General features: G+C 35.7%; 2 protein-coding genes and 1 pseudogene across 3 annotated transcripts in view; all 3 read right to left on the reverse strand.

The window, feature by feature from the left end:
* Positions 1-22,036, reverse strand: part of LOC133868746 (F-box/FBD/LRR-repeat protein At1g51370-like) — a 71,872-nt gene that overhangs the window by 41,079 nt on the left and 8,757 nt on the right. The gene's annotated exons all lie outside the window — the stretch shown is intronic.
* LOC133868750 (hydroxyproline O-galactosyltransferase GALT2-like) lies at positions 6,709-20,258 on the reverse strand (annotated as a pseudogene).
* On the reverse strand, positions 8,467-9,688 carry LOC133868745 (uncharacterized). The gene has a single exon (XM_062305737.1). The coding sequence runs from the start codon at positions 9,211-9,213 to the stop codon at positions 8,602-8,604; it is 612 nt and encodes a 203-aa protein (XP_062161721.1). The 5' UTR covers positions 9,214-9,688; the 3' UTR covers positions 8,467-8,601.

Genomic DNA, 22,036 nt, shown 5'->3' on the forward strand with positions numbered 1-22,036 from the left:
ATATAGAAATGACTAGAAAATACTTGCAGCAAATGTGGTAGACGAACTAGGCTAGTTGTCCAATGAAAAGTAGCTGCGCTGCTAAAGAAAAACACAAAGAGACAATGTTAAAGTAAAATCACATAAAACCCACTCACAAAATTTTCAAAATACTAATTGAAATCTGCAAATATTTCCTCTACGAAAATCTCAAACAAATCTGCAAACAAACCGAGAGAAACTTTCACGTGGGCACTGGGCGTCGTCGGTGTGGACGTGGCACTGGGCGAGTGGGCGTGGGCGTTGATCGGAGATTCAGAAAAAGAGAAGAAGTAAGAAGAAGAGAAGAGAAGAGCAGTGGAGAGGGAGAGGAAGAGGCGACGGCGTGCTATGAAGTGTGAAGAGTGGAGAAGAGTGAATCACTAGGTTAGAATGACTTGGGAAAAAGAGTGGGTAAAAAATATTCGTGCTATGGACAAGAATGGAGAAGGGCCTGTAACCAAACATGAATTGTCTTCTTCACCAAATAGCATTCATAAAATAAAATAAAATAAAAATGAAAAATTCACTTCACTCTTGAACTTTCGTCACATTTACAACTTCTTAAAATTAAAAAACTTTCAATTTAGTATATTTATCTTTCAATTATTTTCAATTCCACCCATTCATTAAGATTTTCTGTTAAGTCTTAATTGACGAATGTCAAAATTTATAAAGAAACATCATTTTTTTATGAAAAAAAAATTGTAAGAATTTAGAAGTTGATCAGGATTTAACGAAATTTATAAAAATACTCACTTCCGAATCTTTGAAAAAAAAATTATAATTTAAAAAAAAAAATGAGTATTCTGGAAATTTTGACAGGATTTAACAGAAAATCTTAACGGAATAGTGGAATTGAAAAGATGGATACACTAAATTAAAAGTTTTTGAAATTTAGAAATGAAATGACAAATGTGATAAAAGTTCAAGAGGGTTAAGTAAAGTTTTTCCTTATTTTTATATTTTCTTAGATAAAAATATAAAAATAATTGAAAAAGTATAAAATTATATACTTTTCTATTTGTGTTCCGAGAGATTGGGTTTGAGGGGTGGCTCAGGGATAAGTATAAAATTATGTAAGCAAATTTTAATTAGACTTATTTAATTAAATTAAATAGGTCAAATTTTTTTTATCTAAACTTATTAATTTCGTGTTAAATTTATTTTAAATTCGCATATAGTGTCAAAAATTTACTCCAATTTACTCAGCTAAATTTGCTACCCAAACAATATCTTGTCAATTGTCAATTGTCAAGGTCTCCGTCCCTTTTTTCAACTTAAACAATTATACTTAGCTTTGAAGATTGTAGGTTATAGCCATTGACTTGCCCATAATGGGTATTGTTTTTCCTTTAAAAATCATATTCCCCTTCATTTCTTGAGAGACTTTATGCAAATGTGTAGATAATTAATTAATACAGAATAGACTCGATCCATGAGATCATCAATTCGTTGTGTTATTATCCGCTTGTTTAGTTCTCCCTATGATTAAGGCAAACGAAATGGCGTCCTTGCCCCATCATGCTAAGGACTTTAACTGATAAACTATCTCATGGCCATAATTGTCTTTTTCCTCTCTTTTATTTTTTAAGTACTATAGAGAAAACCAAAACATTATGGAACTAAAAAAGAGGAAGAGATTTCCTTTCCAAAACAGGAAAGAAATGAACAGAGCTAAAAGATAGAGTGAAAATGCAGTTAGATGTTGCTGTCCAATTTGCCACATTATGGGTACAAAAATCACTATGACAAACCGATTCTCACAATTCATCCATGAGTCCATATTTTGATCCACTAACCTAAATGGACAAAAAATCAGCACCCAAGCAGCTCATTGTCATCTAAAGTTGCAGCACTGAGCCCGACCCCTCGCCAATTTGTCCCAAAGACAGATCATCTGCCTTGGGGATTGATAATGTGCAGTGAAATTGTTTTCCATGCACCCATACTGACAAAATTTCCAGTTGTGGGAGTATTGGACGGCCGCCATGGAACCGTTAAATTGCTCAACCCACATTCCCATGCTTACATCCTCCATCTTGAAGAGCTGCCACAAAAAACAAACAGCATTTTGCAGTCATAACCTGCTAAGGAGGCAGGCTGGAGGGAAGGCAGATTGAATAAATAATGAAACTAACCCTTAGGCTTCGATTACCATGTTGAGAGACAACATATTTAGCAATATCACTGGAAATTATATATCCGAGCCCATTGGCATAAGGAGGATATACTTCTTCTGGCCACTCCTGTTACATTACAGGATTCCTTCAGATACAGGAACAATGCAAAGAGAATGAAACAGCTCTAATATAATCCTACTTATATGATGAGAAGAAATTATTTCTCTTCCCTTTTATGATCCTACTTCCAAAGCAATCAAATGTATCAGACTTCCAAAATTATCTGATTGATGAAAGGAGCTCTTGGAGAAATCAAAAACCCAAGAGACAGAACCAAGTTCAAATAGAATTGCAAACCATAGCAGGCAACAAGTTCAAACTTACACAAATGCAACCCCACTAACATACCTCATATGTGACTGCCCATTTTCCACTTCGGAGAGGGCGATGCAAGAGGTTGACATTGCCCATATAAAGGGACGTATTAGGAGAGATGCCCTCAATTTCTTTTAGGACAATGTCCACCCTAACGAAGGTGTCATCGTCACATTTCATTATGTATCTAATGGTCACATTCTGAACCTGCATGGAGGATGTTTGGAAAATTTGAGGGATAGAATACAACTCAGCATGGGATCCAACAAAACTGAAGTTCCAAGGCTGACATTTTCAAGGAAAATATTTGAGAAGAATTCCTTATCCAAAATTAACTGGTTATCCAAAAAAAATAAAAAAAAAATCATGTTAGACTTAGATAGGACCATGATCCCCTATCCAAAATGAGACTACATCTTTGGTAAATCATCATTAAACGCCCCCAAAGCAAGTAATGCGCCCATTAACATTAACATGCAACATATTACGTCCACTAGAAATCAGATCTTCCCAAACCCATAAATGAACATAACAGAAAATGGCTAAGGGTTGCCAGCTCAACCAACTCCCCATCAACAGACACATTTTTTGATTCAGCCAACTTCTATCAACTAAGTAAAATTCATCCTCCTAATTTTTAAATGTAGCCCATATATGCTTCAAATTAACTAGTTATGCATGCCAAGAGAGCTTTATAAGAACAAAAGACAAAAGTATGATATACATAAGATGACAGAGAACATTTTCAAGCAAAGAAGGAGAGATCACTACAGCTGAATTGATGTATTTAAACTACTGCTGGAAGGTCTTACATAATATCCAAATTACCAGCTACTTGCAAACTGGAAAGACAACGTCTCATTCTACTATCCAAAGTGATTTTGATCAGCAGCACTCATAACTTTAGTAAAATAAACCACCCACAAAAAGTTTAAAAATCAGAAAAACCAAACAAATTTTAGGTTCAAGGCAAGTACTTAATTCTCTCTGCATATTCTTATCAGTAGATCAAAACAATCATACCAAACATTGAATTGAAGAGGAAGAAGAAGAAAATGAATCAATGTATTTTAACAAGAGAAACAAAAACACCCAACAACAACAGTACATCTGATCAAATTAAATTACTAATTATCTTGGTGTTGTCATGATCAACATCTCACTTTCTTTTAAAACAAAAGTACAATAGGATAAAACAATTCAGATAACCATTTAAACAAATGACAATTATAGACAAACCAATATCCAATATAAAATCTAAAAGACCAAAATATTATCAAGCACGTTATTCAACAAAAGTAGGGCACATACTAGTTAGAAGCTGTCAACTCATCCTCCACCAAGATCTTTATCTCCGCATCAGAGTTCTCCTCCATCTTTGTCTCTCCTATCACTTTATACTGCAGATTTGCAACAGGCAATACGAAACAATAAAATCTTTTTCTTCCACATGAAGAGACCTTGCATAACAAATCTTCCGAGCATCCTTCAAATCCAACTCCAACTCCAACTCCATTAATGTCATCAGTGGATGTGCCTTTAAAATTTTCCCAATCGGAGGAACTCAATGCCGCTGAAACTGATTCCATGGGAAGAGCAGAACTTTCAGCACCAACATCGTCTCTGGCATTGTCCGAATTGGCCAAATAGTTTCTTCTGCACGCAAATCATCGCCAGCTCCCTCAATCGGGCCAACTTCTTCGGCCAACAGAGAATCCTCGGCATAATCCACTTCTTCAGGCAGATTGTCGTCGGAAGCAACCAGTTCTGCCGGAACATGTACACCAACGACCCTTGCTTCAAATGGAGGGTCACCGACAGCTACCGCTTGCAGATCACTAACCACAACCCTCCTCTCCCCGAAACCGCTTATTCTAGCACCGCTATGAATTCTCCTAGCAACCAAAGTTGTTGTTTGTCCATCCGACGTGCTCTTCATCCTTGGCTTAGAGCCACTAAACCAGTACATGCTGTTCAAAGACCTAATGGAGTGAGGAAGGGTCACAAAGGACAAGCACATGATGGTAAAAAGGGTGGAGTAGTATAAACGGGGGAGTTATCTGGAATGACTTGGGAAAAAGAGTGGGTAAAAAATATTCGTGCTATGGACAAGTATGAATGGGTGTCGTTTTTTCCTTTTTGAGGAATTAATTCCAACTAATATTGGTGCGGATTCAACCTTTATTATACCATATATGATTCAAACAGTATCGAAGAAAAACAAATGATCTAAATTTTGTGAATCATTTGCAGAAAAAAAGAAGAAACAAACAAAAAAGATTACAGCAAATTATAACCCAAAACAAGGGATTCTCAAAAATCTCGATACAATAAGTTGACAATTTAGATATAGAAATTACCAGAAAATACTTGCAGCAAATGTGGTAGACGAACTAGGCTAGTTGTCCAATGAAACGTAGCTGCGCTGCTAAAGAAAAACACAAAGAGACAATGTTAAAGTAAAATCACATAAAACCCACTCACAAAATTTTCAAAATACTAATCGAAATCTGCAAATATTTCCTCTACGAAAATCTCAAACAAATCTGCAAACAGACCGAGAGAAACTTTCACGTGGGCACTAAGCGTCGTCGGCGTGGGCGTGGCACTGGGCGAGTGGGCATGGGCGTGGGCGTCGATCGGAGATTCAGAAAAAGAGAAGAAGCAAGAAGAAGAGAAGAGAAGAGCAGTGGAGAGGGAGAGGAAGATGCGACAGCGTGCTATGAAGTGTGAAGAGTGGAGAAGAGTGAATCACTAGGTTAGAATGACTTGGGAAAAAGAGTGGGTAAAAAATATTCGTGCTATGGACAAGAATGGAGAAGGGCCTGTAACCAAACACAAATTGTCTTCTTCAACAAATAGCATTCATCAAATAAAAAATTCACTTCACTCTTGAACTTTCGTCACATTTACAACTTCTTAAAATTAAAAAACTTTCAATTTAGTATATTTATCTTTCAATTATTTTCAATTCTACCCATTCATTAAGATTTTCTGTTAAGTCTTAATTGACGAATGTCAAAATTTATAAAGAACCATCATTTTTTTATGGAAAAAAAATTGTAAGAATTTAGAAGTTGATCAGGATTTAACGAAATTTATAAAAATACTCACGTCCGAATCTTTGAAAAAAAAATTATAATTTAAAAAAAAAATGAGTATTCTAGAAATTTTGACAGGATTTAACAGAAAATCTTAACGGAATAGTGGAATTGAAAAGATGGATACACTAAATTAAAAGTTTTTGAAATTTAGAAATGAAATGACAAATGTGATAAAAGTTCAAGAGGGTTAAGTAAAGTTTTTCCTTATTTTTATATTTTCTTAGATAAAAATATAAAAATAATTGAAAAAGTATAAAATTATATACTTTTCTATTTGTGTTCCGAGAGATTGGGTTTGAGGGGTGGCTCAGGGATAAGTATAAAATTATGTAAGCAAATTTTAATTAGACTTATTTAATTAAATTAAATAGGTCAAATTTTTTTTATCTAAACTTATTAATTTCGTGTTAAATTTATTTTAAATTCGCATATAGTGTCAAAAATTTACTCCAATTTACTCAGCTAAATTTGCTACCCAAACAATATCTTGTCAATTGTCAATTGTCAAGGTCTCCGTCCCTTTTTTCAACTTAAACAATTATACTTAGCTTTGAAGATTGTAGGTTATAGCCATTGACTTGCCCATAATGGGTATTGTTTTTCCTTTAAAAATCATATTCCCCTTCATTTCTTGAGAGACTTTATGCAAATGTGTAGATAATTAATTAATACAGAATAGACTCGATCCATGAGATCATCAATTCGTTGTGTTATTATCCGCTTGTTTAGTTCTCCCTATGATTAAGGCAAACGAAATGGCGTCCTTGCCCCATCATGCTAAGGACTTTAACTGATAAACTATCTCATGGCCATAATTGTCTTTTTCCTCTCTTTTATTTTTTAAGTACTATAGAGCAAACCAAAACATTATGGAACTAAAAAAGAGGAAGAGATTTCCTTTCCAAAACAGGAAAGAAATGAACAGAGATAAAAGATAGAGTGAGAATGCAGTTAGATGTCGCTGTCCAATTTGCCACATTATGGGTACAAAAATCACTATGACAAACCGATTCTCACAATTCATCCATGAGTCCATATTTTGATCCACTAACCTAAATGGACAAAAAATCAGCACCCAAGCAGCTCATTGTCATCTAAAGTTGCAGCACTGAGCCCGACCCCTCGCCAATTTGTCCCAAAGACAGATCATCTGCCTTGGGGATTGATAATGTGCAGTGAAATTGTTTTCCATGCACCCATACTGACAAAATTTCAAGTTGTGGGAGTACTGGACGGCCGCCATGGAACCGTTAAATTGCTCAACCCACATTCCCATGCTTACATCCTCCATCTTGAAGAGCTGCCACCAAAAACAAACAGCATTTTTCAGTCATAACCTGCTGAGGAGGCAGGCTGGAGGGAAGGCAGATTGAATAAATAATGAAACTAACCCTTAGGCTTCGATTACCATGTTGAGAGACAACATATTTAGCAATATCACTGGAAATTATATATCCGAGCCCATTGGCATAAGGAGGATATACTTCTTCTGGCCACTCCTGTTACATTACAGGATTCCTTCAGATACAGGAACAATGCAAAGAGAATGAAACAGCTCTAATATAATCCTACTTATACGATGAGAAGAAATTATTTCTCTTCCCTTTTATGATCCTACTTCCAAAGCAATCAAATGTATCAGACTTCCAAAATTATCTGATTGATGAAAGGAGCTCTTGGAGAAATCAAAAACCCAAGAGACAGAACCAAGTTCAAATAGAATTGCAAACCATAGCAGGCAACAAGTTCAAATTTACACAAATGCAACCCCACTAACATACCTCATATGTGACTGCCCATTTTCCACTTCGGAGAGGGCGATGCTAGAGGTTGACATTGCCCATATAAAGGGACGTATTAGGAGAGATGCCCTCAATTTCTTTTAGGACAGTGTCCACCCTAACGAAGGTATCATCGTCACATTTCATTATGTATCTAGTGGTCACATTCTGAACCTGCATGGAAGATGTTTGGAAAATTTAAGGGATAGAATACAACTCAGCATGGGATCCAACAAAACTGAAGTTCCAAGGCTGACATTTTCAAGGAAAATATTTGAGAAGAATTCCTTATCCAAAATTAACTGGTTATCCAAAAAAAATAAAAAAAAATCATGTTAGACTTAGATAGGACCATGATCCCCTATCCAAAATGAGACTACATCTTTGGTAAATCATCATTAAACGCCCCCAAAGCAAGTAATGCGCCCATTAACATTAACATGCAACATATTACGTCCATTAGTAATCAGATCTTCCCAAACCCATAAATGAACATAATAGAAAATGGCCAAGGGTTGCCAGCTCATCCAACTCCCCATCAACAGACACATTTTTTGATTCAGCCAACTTCTATCAACTAAGTAAAATTCATCCTGCTAATTTTTAAATGTAGCCCATATATTCTTCAAATTAACTAGTTATGCATGCCAAGAGAGCTTTATAAGAACAAAAGACAAAAGTATGATATACATAAGATGACAGAGAACATTTTCAAGCAAAGAAGGAGAGATCACTACAGCTGAATTGATGTATTTAAACTACTGTTGGAAGGTCTTACATAATATCCAAATTACCAGCTACTTGCAAACTGGAAAGACAACGTCTCATTCTACTATCCAAAGTGATTTTGATCAGCAGCACTCATAACTTTAGTAAAATAAACCACCCACAAAAAGCTCAAAAATCAGAAAAACCAAACAAATTTTAGGTTCAAGGCAAGTACTTAATTCTCTCTGCATATTCTTATCAGTAGATCAAAACAATCATACCAAACATTGAATTGAAGAGGAAGAAGAAGAAAATGAATCAATGTATTTTAACAAGAGAAACAAACACACGCAACAACAGTGGCCAAGCAATAGTGTTGCTAGCAATCATGGTAAAGAACATAAACATTCCCACTTGACAGTGATTCTTGATGGTGGAAAAACCGTGCATGTATTTGTACTAGGGGCAACTTCTGTGGGAACAACACATTTCTCAATTTTCGCCTTTTAAAACCTTTTCAAAATTGCTATCAAAGCCGAGCAATTCACTAGCCCTATAACTCCTCGCCGCCAAAACCCGCCAACCCAATTGATCCAATCTAATCAGGTTCATCCACGTACTCCTATAGGCAACTGATGCCCAAGCGATCAACTTCCCAAGATCCTTCGTCCTCACCCGCCCTTCCCTCGCCACAATTCGGGCATCCCGAAACGGTGCTGCACACTTGTCCCTCGCAAACCCAATACACTTCTCCTTCGCCGCCAAGACACAACCCTCCATTTCTCGCTCCTCGTACTTCTCGCGCCCGCTCAGATCCATCGCCCTCGGGCAAACCATAGCACGCCACCAGGGGATTTTGCACTTGTTGGACGCAGCGATGGCGTATCCAACTCTCGCACCATGCTCGCACTGGTCCACGAGCTTGGACTCGCAGGCTTTGAGCGCGGAGGCCCAAACTTGGGGGTCCCGAAACGCGAGCACATACGGCCCGGCCAACGGGTCGTCCGATGGGCCGTCCAGAATGGGTCCACGGAGCAAGGGCACCGGGGGGTCAAATGTGGTCACTGTTGAGGCGGCAGAATACTCCAATGATGCGGTTTCCATTTGTTCAGGTTTGTTCTTAATTTATGGATTAATTGGCGTTAGTTTCTACGAAACTTTGTAAAATTGATCCATCACAAACAGATAAAAAATGTCGTAAATCAAACAAAATCAAGACAAGACCATGTTAGAAAGCATTATCTATTTTCCCAAAACTGCTTATTCTAGCACCGCTATGAATTCTCCTTGCAACCAAAGCTTATATGCTGAGGAGGGATGGTCGGATTCAAGAAATTGAGGTAGTGAGGGTTTTCAAACTCATGAAGAAACTTGGAAAAGAACGAATTTATGTAGATGAGTGCGGGGCAGGGCGGGTCTTACGGTTTTTGCATATCTAATTCCGCAAGCCGGCTTGAAAAGCTCGGTTACATGAATGCTTAAACTGTGTCCCTCAATTTTATTACTGGATCCGTAGTATCGGCTAGTTGTCCACTGGATCGTAGATGCGCTGCTAAAGAAAAACACAGAGACAATGTTAAAGTAAAATCACATAAAACCCACTCGCAGAATTTTCAAAATACTAATCGAAATATGCAAATATTTCCACTACAAAAATCGCAAACAAATCTGCAAACAAATCTACAAACAGACCGCGAGAACCTTTCACGTGGGCATTGCCGCACTGGGCGTCGTGGGCGTGGCACTGGGCGAGTGGGCGACGTGGGCATGGATCGGAGATTCAGAAGAGAAGAAGAAGGAAAGAAGAAGAGAAGAGAAATGGAGAAGAAGAGGCGACAGCCTGCTGTGAAGTGTGAAGAGCGGAGAAGACTAGAGATGAGTGAATCATGAGGTCGGAATAAAGTGCGTTTAATATTATTTTTCGTTTTTTTTAATATATATATAATAATAATAATAAAAAAACCCGATTTTTGAAAATGCTATAATCGGTAACCGCAATTGAATACTCAGTTATTCAGTTGCGATTATTTTCTAAAGATGGTAGCTCCTTTGGACAAGAGGAAATGCTACACATCCTAAAATTTTTCTTCAAAATTTGATTCTTAAATAATGTGTCACAATCTCATGTAATCTATTATTTTGAGAAATATGTCAAATCATTTAAACAAAAAAATTGAAAGAAAATTTTAAGAAATCTAGAATTTCCCTCAGGCAAAATAGGGTGGCCAAACTACCGCAAGGCACATTCGTTCTCATGATTCATTTTTACTCCAAATTTGATCTAAATACTAGCTAACCTAGCATGCACAATAATCATTTGCTGTTTTACTTTGAGTGGCGTAACAAACATCATAAAACTTTTGTAACGAGTTGGAGGTGTGATTGATCAATCATGAACAGTTTCTACGAAACTTTGCAAAATTGATCCATCACAAATAGATAAAAAATGTCATAAACCAAACAAAATCAAGACAAGGCCATGTTAGAAAGCTTACCTATTCTCCCAAAACTGCTTATTCTAGCAAAGCTATGAATTCTCCTTGCAACCAAAGCTGTTGTTTGTCCATCCGCCGTGCTCTTCATCCTTGGCTTAAACCAGTACATGCTGTTCAAAGACCTAATAGATTGAGGAGAAGTCACAAGGAAAAAGTACATGATGGTAAAAAGGGTGGAGTAGGGTAAACAGGAGAGTTATCTAGAATAACTTGGGAAAAAGAGGGGGTAAAAAATGATATTTGTACATACGTTGTGCATAGGTGTTACACCTATTGTAAATGTGTATAATGTGTATACAAGATGAGTGTGCAAATCACACAACTCAAAAAATATTTGTGCTACAGACAAGAATGGAGAAGGGCATGTAAAAAGAGCACCGATAAAATAAAATAAAATAAAAATAAAAATTCACTCCACTCCTAAACTTTTATCACATTTACAATTACCTTTTAGGCTTCAAAAACTCTCAATTTAATATATTCTTTTTTTTTTTTTTTTCAATTTCACCAATCCGTTAGAATTTTTCATTAATCTTAACCGACGAATGTCAAAATTTTCAAAATATTCCTCATTTTTTTTATAGAAGAAAAAAAATTAAAAAAATTTAGACGTTGGTCAGGATTTAACGAAATTCACAAAAATATCTACGTCCGAATATTTGAAAATTTTTAATTTTTTTTTAAAAAAAAACTTGAGCATTTTAAAAATTTTGACAAAATTTAATAGAAAATCATCACAGAATAGTGAAACTGAAAAACAAAAATTGAAAGATAAATACACTAAATTGAGAGTTTTTTAAGTTTAGAAAAGAAATTACAAATGTGATGAAAGTTCAGAAGCGTTAAGTGAAGTTTTTCTTTAATTTTATATTTCTTTAGATGAATTTAAAATCACCATCAACCTTAAAGATAATATTTATTAAATTTTTATATAAAAATGATTTTAAAAGCTGCATAAAATATTTGTTGGAGTGCGTAGCAAAAATCTCAAGATCCAAAAACAACATGCAAAACGCATGACTATTAAAGCAAGCGAAGTCGTCGTAACAAGAATAACGTTCAGAAGAAAAAACATGAATTTTGCAGAGGATATACCAAGACATAAAGACAACTCAATCAGACAATTTGATTCTCATAATTTATTTTTTTATGCTATAATGTGTTATAATTATTAGAGAGGTACTAGGTTTTTTTTTCCCAATTGAGACCTTCATGGGAACATATTCATCCTATTGAAAGACATAAAATGGTCTGGTCCATCCATAAAAGAGAAATAAACAAATTTCAAAAAAAGAGAACACTACAAACATCATTCAAAATCCAATAACCTGTTAGTGAAAAATGAATATATTGAGACCATGTAAATATATAACACATCATGCTTTGGTAAAGTCATTGCAAACTGATTCTCACAATTCATCCATGAGTCCATATTTTGATCCACAAACCTAAATGGACAAAAAATCAGCACCCAAGATGGGTGAAAAATACAAAGTGGGGGTGGGGGAAGAGAGGAGGAAGTTGAGCTCAATCTAATTTTACGAGCAGCTCATTGTCATCTAAAGTTGTAGCAATGAGCCCGACCCCTCGCCAATTTGTCCCAAAGACAGATCATCTGCCTTGGGGATTGATAATGTGCAGTGAAATAGTTTTCCATGCACCCATGCTGACAAAATTTCCAGTTGTGGGAGTACTGGACGGCCGCCATGGAACCGTTAAATTGCTCGACCCACATTCTCATGCTTACATCCTCCATCTTGAAGAGCTGCCACAAAAAACAAACAGTATTTTTCAGTTATAACCTGCTGAGGAGGCAGGCTGGAGGGAAGGCAGATTGAACAAATAATGAAACTAACCCTGAGGCTTCGATTGCCATGTTGAGAGACAACATATTGAGCAATATCACTGGAAATTATATATCCAGGCCCATTGGCATAATGAGGATATACTTCTTCTGGCCACTCATGTTACACATTATAGGATTCCTTCAGATATAGGAACAATTCAAAGAGAATCAAACAGCTCTTATATAAACAAAAACTAAAAAGAGACAAACTTCTCAAATTAGTAGAAAACATGACAATAAGAAGCCCGAGATACGATGAGAAGAAATTATTTCTCTTCCTTTCTATGATCCTACTTCCAAGCAATCAAATGTATCAGACTTCCAAAATTATCTGATTTATGAAAGGAGCTCTTGGAGAAATCAAAAACCCAAGAGACAGAACCAAGTTCAAATAGAATTGCAAACTATAGCAGGCAACAAGTTCAAATTTACACAAATGCAACCCCACTAACATACCTCATATGTGACTGCCCATTTTCCACTTCGGAGAGGGCGATGCAAGAGATTGAGATTGCCCATATAAAGGGACCTATTAGGAGAGATACCCTCAATTTCTTTCAGGATGGTGTCCACTGTAACGAACGTGTCATCATCACATTTCATTATGTATGCAGTGGACAATATTTGAGAAGAATTCCTAATTAAAATAAGAGTTTAATGAAAGACTAATAAATTATAAAACACAAACTCACCCCAAACTCACAGATAGCAAAAGTTTTGAGAACAACAAGCTCATAGCAATCCATAAAGGGCAAAATCACATTATCACCAAAGTAAGCCGCCTCCTTTTTCAGCACTGCATTCACCTCCTTCCTTGGATTCTGCATGTCAATTTTGAAACAATTAAGAACACCAAATAAACAAAAACTCATTCATAATCCAATGAATGACAGAAAATACTTAGAACGGGAAAATGAAAGAGAAACACATATACAACAGCCAGTGAAGAATGTCAGAAGAAATATAAACAGGCACACACATACGTGGCATATATCGCGGGACTTTGTTAGCTAATATGCATGTCATACATCAATGTAGAAGTCCATATTTCCGAATTCCAAGAATCATAAGGACAAAAAAGAAACTTGTCTATTGGATTGGAGTACATACAGTAACTTTGATATTCATATAAATAGCCTCATACGTACCACATGCAAGGAGATAGATTTCATGTCATATGCTCACAGAGGTCAACAAGCCTTGCACGATTCCTCAAAGTCATTAATTCCCGAAATCAAATATTGCTATAACTCTGACTAGTAATAACCCAACCCTCAGTTCTTTGAACCAAGGTTGGCAACGCTGATCCTCAACAAATTCTGACATCTCAGAAGTCATTATCTTCAGACAATTTCGACAAATATAAAAACTTATCTGATTTCTCTAGATGGTATTTTATAATTCCCATTTAATTCATCATGCCATCTAACAGTTCCTTTCCAATATCTTGATGACTTAATTTCTTGTCATAAAAAACCCAATCTCTCCATCTCATTTACACATACTTGATGAACAATCAGAGTTTCAAACTAGCATTCTTCATAATGTTGCTCTTTGGTATGTATTTCCCATCATTCTGATCGAAATGATGCAGTTACGTGACCTTCAAGAGAAAGAGAGAATATGAAAGATTACGAGAACTCAACCCTAGAGTCGCTGGCTTTTCTATTTGTATATATTATCAATGATGCAGAATTACAGGATTTCCCTCCGTTCTATATAACACACTAACGAATCATTAATAACTCTATATGTCAAGCATGTCAATATCACCAGGTTCTGTTCCTTTAACTCGTGGAATTGATCCTGGAAGCTAACTCTATCAACCCATAAATCTTGACACCATAGTTGAATTCATGGTAATGATAAATGCAGAATCCTTTTTGACAAAATGAAACTGCTACAGTTGAACACTTGATAAGAGACATTTGCATCCAAGTTGTATCTTGCTCTCGCATATATAAAAAAAAGCAAAAATATAGAAAAGTTTATTGCACTCACTAAAGCAAATTTGTCAGTGAAAATGAAGCGGAGAGGTAGCATTCATAAGAAAATTGCAAGGATTAGATACTTCCATTCAAAAAACAATTATATTTGGCTTTTGTGCCCCTTTTGTCGCTTAGTTTTGGCAATTTTTTTTTTTTTTTTTTGCTTTCTAGTTAGGTGCTTTCTCTTGTATATTTTCAGTGTACTTAAGGGCACCTTACGCTTCTAATAAAATCAGTTTATTACTTATAAAAAAAATAAAAATAAACAATTATATGACATCTGCATATTCACATTAATCATGAATGATCCTATAGTGTTGACGGCAAAAAAGAAAGAGAGAACACGAAAAGATTGTGAGAGCTCAATGCTAAATTGGCTGGCTTCTCTATTTATGCATTTTATTAATGATGTAAAATTACAAGATTGCCATTCCTTACATATAAAACTCAACACTTCCCCTCAATATAGAGCATGGATGTCTATTATGACTAGCTTATTACACACACACGCACACATATATACAAAAAGAGATCCTTACTCGGAATCTCTATGAATACATCTCCTAACCAATCAAAATGTTATCAAGTAAAAACATGTGTTCACATAACCATATCTCGGATAAAGTGACAGTCCATCTAGGTATAATGCGTCCAAACTAAAAGCTTAAGCCAAAGGGAGGGTAGGCCCGACAAGTACATAAACCCATACCAAAGTCCACATGTGACCAATGTAAGACTCTCTAACACCTCTTTCCAAGCCTTAAACACACAAACACGTGTGGAATATAGGAACCAAAAAACAAAGAAATGAACCAGTCTCTGATACCATGAGGTTTTGCTAGATAAGAGAAATAGAGTATGAAAAGATTGTGAAAGTACAACTTTAGAGAAGCTGGCTTCTATATAGGTGTGTATATACATATATACACACATACACTCAACGATGCAAAAATACAAGATTGCCCTTCCTTATATTACTCTAATAGGTACATCAACGATTGGTCTTCTCTATATGCTCATCAAAATGCAATTTTGCACCTATAAGACCACAAACATTTTATGCATGCATTTGACAATGTTCAGAACCGGACTATACATTTATGTTTCATACAGACTTCTCTGCTTTGCCACTATCTATTATATTCTTAATAGGTTAGGTATCAATATTATCATTGAAAACTCTCATATTCAAGCATGTCAATAGGGCCACCTTCTATTCCTTAAACTCATATGGAATTGATCCTGGAAGCTAACTCATCAACCCATAAATTTTGACACCATATTTGGATGCATGCTAATGATCACTGCAGAAGCCTTACCAATGCAACAAAGAATGGAACTACTACATTTGAAGACTTGATAGCAGTAGCTTGCATCCAAGTTTTTCTAACAGCCATGCGTTCAGCAAAGTGATTAGTAGCAGATAGCACTCCAACAAAGACCTGAATCTTGCTCTTGGGTGTACGATGGGTTTTCCACTTGTCTGAAAATTCCAATACTCGTTGAGGTGAGAAACTCGGATGAGAAGTAGGGAGAGACGTAGCATAAACTGAATGAACATCCACGTCTCCTTTAATTGCTAGTCCTGTTGCATCTTCAAGAGTAAACTCCTGAAGGTACAGCAAAGCATTTCTGGGTTCAATACAGGATTTATTGAAACAAAAAAAACTATGTGGAAATGCCAGAAATTTGAACAATAAAAGTATTATTATAACAACTATAGCTGTAGGAGCATGCTCCCACAAAATCTACAGATCAACAACTAACAAGGACTAGGAATGCCCAGTGGAAATGTAAATTTATAAAAAGAGAAGGGAAAGTCATAAATCAAGTTCAAGAAGTAAAATAGAAGCCATGAAGCACAACACCACAAACAAAACTGCAAGTTCTCCTCACTTTGACCCGGACCTTCTTTAGATCTCCTGGGCAAGCATTCTCCATTCATGTAGGAGAGGTAGCAAACAGGTGTCATCAGTAGTAAACTTCAAAAAAATTTCCACATTACTTACTGTCCTATACGGAAATGAAGTCAGATGCCGACCCCCATCATTGATATGGTACCCATCAACACCAGCACGCAGGGTCAGGATAAACAGTCCGCCCTCCACAAAAGGAAATGGCCAGGTCACCTCTGGCTTCCGCTGACACCCTATAAATCGCTTAAACCATGAGGTTGTCTTGGACTCTTTTGAGTCTACAAATATCATTCCGCATCCATTTTTCGCATCTTCCATGTCCATCAACTGCCAAATACATAGATAAGAAACACCTTCATGCTCAAATGTTAATATAAAGTTGAGAGAATTGGAAGGAAAGAAAATAAAAATATAAGTCAAACCACATCACAATCAACTAGACCATAGATAAATAACTAAAAGTTTATTTTCAATGGAGCATAAAAGAATTTCCTGTCCTTCCCATAAAATTCACGGCATTAGTGCATAGCATGGTCAGGACGGTTCAGAAACAGTCAGCAAGTACTAGAGAAACAAACTAAAATTTGAAAGATTTACAAGAAAAGGTGAGAAAGATTCAAGTGACACAGTGCATTAACAGGGGCTCGCAGAGGTTAAGCCTGGAATACCAAAATTTCAATCAATACAGCAAGCTACTGAAGTTGAGTGGAAAATGGCAACTAAGGCTACAGAAAACATAATTGTTCAGACAGTGTATTTATGGTGCTTCACAGTAAATTTAAACAAAGATTATTGAATCACACTCAAAGCATGTTAACGGAGTTATTTGGCTATTTAAACTGCCACCAAACAAACTCAATATAGTGAAATTCAAAGAAAGTAGGTCATTTATAGTAACAAACCCAATGTTAAGCCCAAGGAAGAAACAGGATCAGTAAGACCATTCAAATGATGCTGCCCCAATTGAGCTCTTATACCATGTTAGAGACCACTAATACCAACTAGTGTATAAACCCCTATCAGGCTTGACACATAAACCATATTAGTCCAAATTGGTACACACACCAATACACTAAGACGCACCATTGATGTCAAGAATCTCATCAGCACAGAACAATGACAAAGCAGACATCAGCCTGGTATGTAATTACCTGAATTTGGCAGCTCATATGTCACTCAAAGAAAGAAAAAGTTGCAATTAATATGCTAAGTTATCAAGGCTCATGCTTTTATTCCATCTGAACCAAGTTCATAAGTCTGAAGTCAACTTCATTGTAGAAAAAGAGATAAGAAATAATGGTGAATTGAAAATTTGACGCTTAACAGACAGGTTATCCCTAAAAAGGTCAACATAACCTTTTTTTTTTTGATAAGTAAGAAGATTTTATTAAACATGAGGCGCCCCTAAGTACACCGGGAGTATGCACGAGAACCACCAAAGCCAGCCCACAAAACAGATCTTATCAAAAAAAAAAGGTCAATAAGCTCCAACTCGAATGGCACTTCTTTCTTCCATAAGAACAAGGAGGAGGATGTGTCATTTATCAATTGAAAAAAAAAAAAAAAAATCAAGAAGAGAGGTAGATTAAGTCTAGGTCTAAATAAGTTTTACAAAAGCTGAGTTCATAATCCCTTTATTGGGCATCTTGGTGTGTTCTTGCACTGTTTCAGGACAGCAAGCTTGCCTTATATCCTCTTATTTGCAGTTCTATCATTTTGTTTAAATTTATTCTGGAAATAAATGCCAGAGAAGTTGTTTTGCTGAGATCAACTAGTTTTCTGTTAAAGGCACCACCAGCAGCCCTTTGGGCAGCATAATATGTTCATGCTATAATTTTTTGGGTCTGCCTCCAACTCACCTCCTCCATGAGAGTAGATCTCTCTAACTCAATCACAACCTCAGCCTTCTTTATTTTCTCCCCAACGCCTGAGGCCCTCTCTTCTTCAATGACATCAAAAACACGTAACTCTTCTAGAAGGATCCTCTTCTTCCTATCTACATTGCCAAACACCCCCTCGTTCAATTTCTTCAAATCAAGTTTCAAAGCCTTAAGCTTTCAAGAGGGGGATATGCGCTTATGTAACATTTGTAATTAGCATTGATAGACTTGATGTGTGTGACACCAGACCTTAGTTAGCTAACCTAAATAAATGGATCAACTGAGATTCACATGAGAAATTAAAACTTTCAGTATGCTCGCACAAAAATAAAAAATTGCCATGTGACATTTAGTGCATATTTTTGCTTGAAAGTTCATAGTTTTCATAAAAGTTTTTATTTTATTTTATGATTTTGGTTTTAAAATAGAATTTTAAAGTCTCATATGGAGACTTCAGAGGTTTTTTTTTTTTTTTTTTTGGTTTATTCTTCCCAGATATTACTAAGCTGCATGCTTAAACTAGGGTTTCTGGTTTTTACTTGCATATATCTCCAATGGTGTTCTAAAATATCTACAAAACAGCAACAATACAATCATCCTTATCATTATTCAGAAACAAATCATGTAAACTGCACAATAAATATTCATCGTTTTCTTCCATGAAAATTTTCACAGGAAGGGCAAATTTCCCTCCACGAAAATAATAACAAAAAAGATCACACAAGTACTAAATTAACAGTAGATGGAATCTCCAGACCCAGAATTTTGAAAATTTGCTCTCGCTCGATTTTAGTTGTGGATATGTACATAACCCAGCATTCACCATCTCCAAAAATAAGGTGTTATTTCTCCAACAAATCTCATCTTTCAAGAAGAAGACACTACCAAAAAAAAAAAAAAAAGAGGCACATCTTGGCATTTTTATCTTTGACATTTGTAACAAATGTCAAGTTGATCTTTTCTATTGTGGCGTATTGTTGAAAATTATCAGTTAACAAAAAAATCATTCCTGGTGTTTTAAAATGTGCCAAGAATGTTCAATTTCTTGGCATTTCATTTTATTTGCCAGGAAAATTGAAAAAAAAAATAACAAATAAAAAATTCTGGCATTATGGCGACGGCATGATGAGGTCAGGAGACAAATCCTTCCTGACGTCTTAGAAACAATAGGTGATATTTGCATTTAAAAAGTAAATCTTTCAAACAATGGTGTAAAGAAAAGTGTAATAAATATCTCTGGCTTATTACCTTTAGAAGAAATACTTCCATCAATCAGGTTACAAAACACCCAATATTTATCCAAGTCTAGAGACTCCTCCGACTTATATTTTGTTTGAAAACATAAAATGGAGCTATGGCTCAAAACAAGGGTAAACAATCATACAAATCTTAGTTTAATAAAGTATCAAAAGCAAAAAAATAAAAATAAATAAACACATAAAGAGATTGTACAAAGTTCCAAGGAACAAAAAGCCCTGTGCAGCTTAACAATCAAACAAAAACGTGCTAGATATAGAAGATAACTTACATCCATCTCAAGTTCCAACAATGATGGAGCCGCCTCCAAAAAAGCAGAGGTCAGGTCCAGCAGGATTTTTCTAAATCTTACACCTAATAGCTTCAATTGCTTTAGTCTAGCTAGTAAATGTGGTTAAGTGCTTAGATATTAAATCAACCTGAAAGACAATGGAAAGAAATGATTAACTAGAGACATGATGTTAAAAAATGATGACAAAAAGCTCAACTAAAATTTTTCCTGTGGCAATACCTGGACATACGGAGTGCACAATAATAAAGTCTCAACTAGAAAAGTCTTTTGCAAGTGAGCCAAGGACGTATGTCATTTGAGTTCTAGGATCAGACTGCATAGTTCTACAATGAGACTGCAAAGTCATACATAGTCTAACAAGTTGTGCACTATTCTTTAACAAGACCTGCCCAAACATCTTTGCGTCGTACTCAATTGATGCAATACTTATGCCATCATGAATTTCAACTTTTTCTAAAGGCTTGCAACAAATATCCTCAAGTCTCTCAGCCTGAGAAACCAACATCCACTAGATAATTTCAAACGAAATGGACAAGGGCATTCGCTTATACTAAACCATTCTAAAGATGGGCAACTAGTCAAAATGTTATCCACATTCTCTTGGTTTAAACTTGTCTTTTTCAATGAGAGGGATGAAAGAGAGTCCAAGCCATTGAAATTTGCTAGAATACTCAAGCTGCAAAAATTCAAAGACAAATGTTTTTTCTTTGACTTTTTCCCTGCTTGAGCAAATAGCCAATATGGAAATTTATAGAGCTCATGATACAAGTCTGACAAATGATCGTCTGCCAGGTTGATGTCAAGCTTTTGAACTTGCATATCAATTGCAAATTGAATCCATCGATCAACGTCGCAACCATGATCACTACCCAACGGATACTTAACCCTAAAGGAATCTACCTTTTTGCCGACATAGAGTTCTAGAATATGATTTGCCCATCTAACAAATCTTCCCTTTTGCTTCTGTTTCCACCAAGTATGCTGCCTTTTGAAATGGTTCAAGTCTAAAAAATGTCCAGGCATGTTTTTGGCATCTAGCTCAAGGTTAGAAGAGGTCCTCCAAGGGTATCTCCATCTTTTTGAAAGGATGCTAGTAGTGGCAGCTTCCCTCAATGAGATTATTGATATTATAGAAGAAAGAATGTCCACTGGCAATCTACCAGTCATATCGGCCACTGGGGCAGTGCCAATCTATGTGCACCCAAAATAACATTAACAAAATTAACTCTTGTGCATGCCAAGATTCCAAAGTAAAAGTAAGCCTTTGTTGGTAATAGAGATAAAACAATTTAGGGTGTTTATTTAATATAGTATGAATACATAGAAATATATCTAAAACTTAAACTTACACCAAGCAATGTCTAGGGCTGAGATTGGGGCCACTTAAGTCTGGAAATTTGGTTTGTTGGCAACCGTTCCTCCATTATCTTGTCAATCTGATAATAAAGAGCAATGAAGCTCTCGATTAGTTGGCATTGCTATAATATGAATCAATTAGGTTCTAAGAAGACAATAATAAAAATCATAATGAGACAAACAACAACAAAGATAATAACAGGATAATAACGTTCCAAGGGTCTTATGATGACTTGGGTAGATCAATGAATATCCTGACTATAAGTAGATGAAGGTTTGTAAAGAAAGAAGACATTCTTTGGCTACAAGAGAGAACAAAACCAGTGTCAGATACATGTGATTTTAAAAATGAAAATAATATTAAATATATGCCTACTTTTTTTTTTACTAGTTGGGATGGCACGCGCAATGCACGTGCTTGGTTCCCTGTGTTATGTATCACTATAATTGTTAAGATTATAATTTTAATATCATACATATATTATATTATAGAATGGATTTAATATCTAGATTATTGAACAAGTATATATTGATTTTTCTTAACAAATAAAGTAAAAAACTATAATATTAAGTAAATATGATATACCAAAAGAAAACGGAAGAGATTTAATTTAGATAGCACACATGTTGTCAATTCAAACCAAATTGTAACAACCTATAGGTACATACAATTGTAATTCCATCAAATGTTTCTTCATTATAATGCATAATGGACCTTGAAAAGCAATGAAGTTTAGTGTAAACCATGTTGCCATGAATAGCAAAACTTAAAAGGCATACATGCATGAATTATCACCACAATAGCATATCTATTTTTATATTTCCCTTTCAACGGTCCTAATAACCTGTACATAAACACTACCAAAGCAGTCTTAAAAGACAGCAATTCTGTAGCTC

This window comes from Alnus glutinosa, chromosome 5 (assembly GCF_958979055.1).
Source record: "Alnus glutinosa chromosome 5, dhAlnGlut1.1, whole genome shotgun sequence".
Lineage (NCBI taxonomy): Eukaryota > Viridiplantae > Streptophyta > Magnoliopsida > Fagales > Betulaceae > Alnus > Alnus glutinosa.

Bases quoted from the DNA above. Each gene is read 5' to 3' on its own strand.
- LOC133868745 (XM_062305737.1), bottom strand. From the start codon at position 9,213: ATGGAAACCGCATCATTGGAGTATTCTGCCGCCTCAACAGTGACCACA.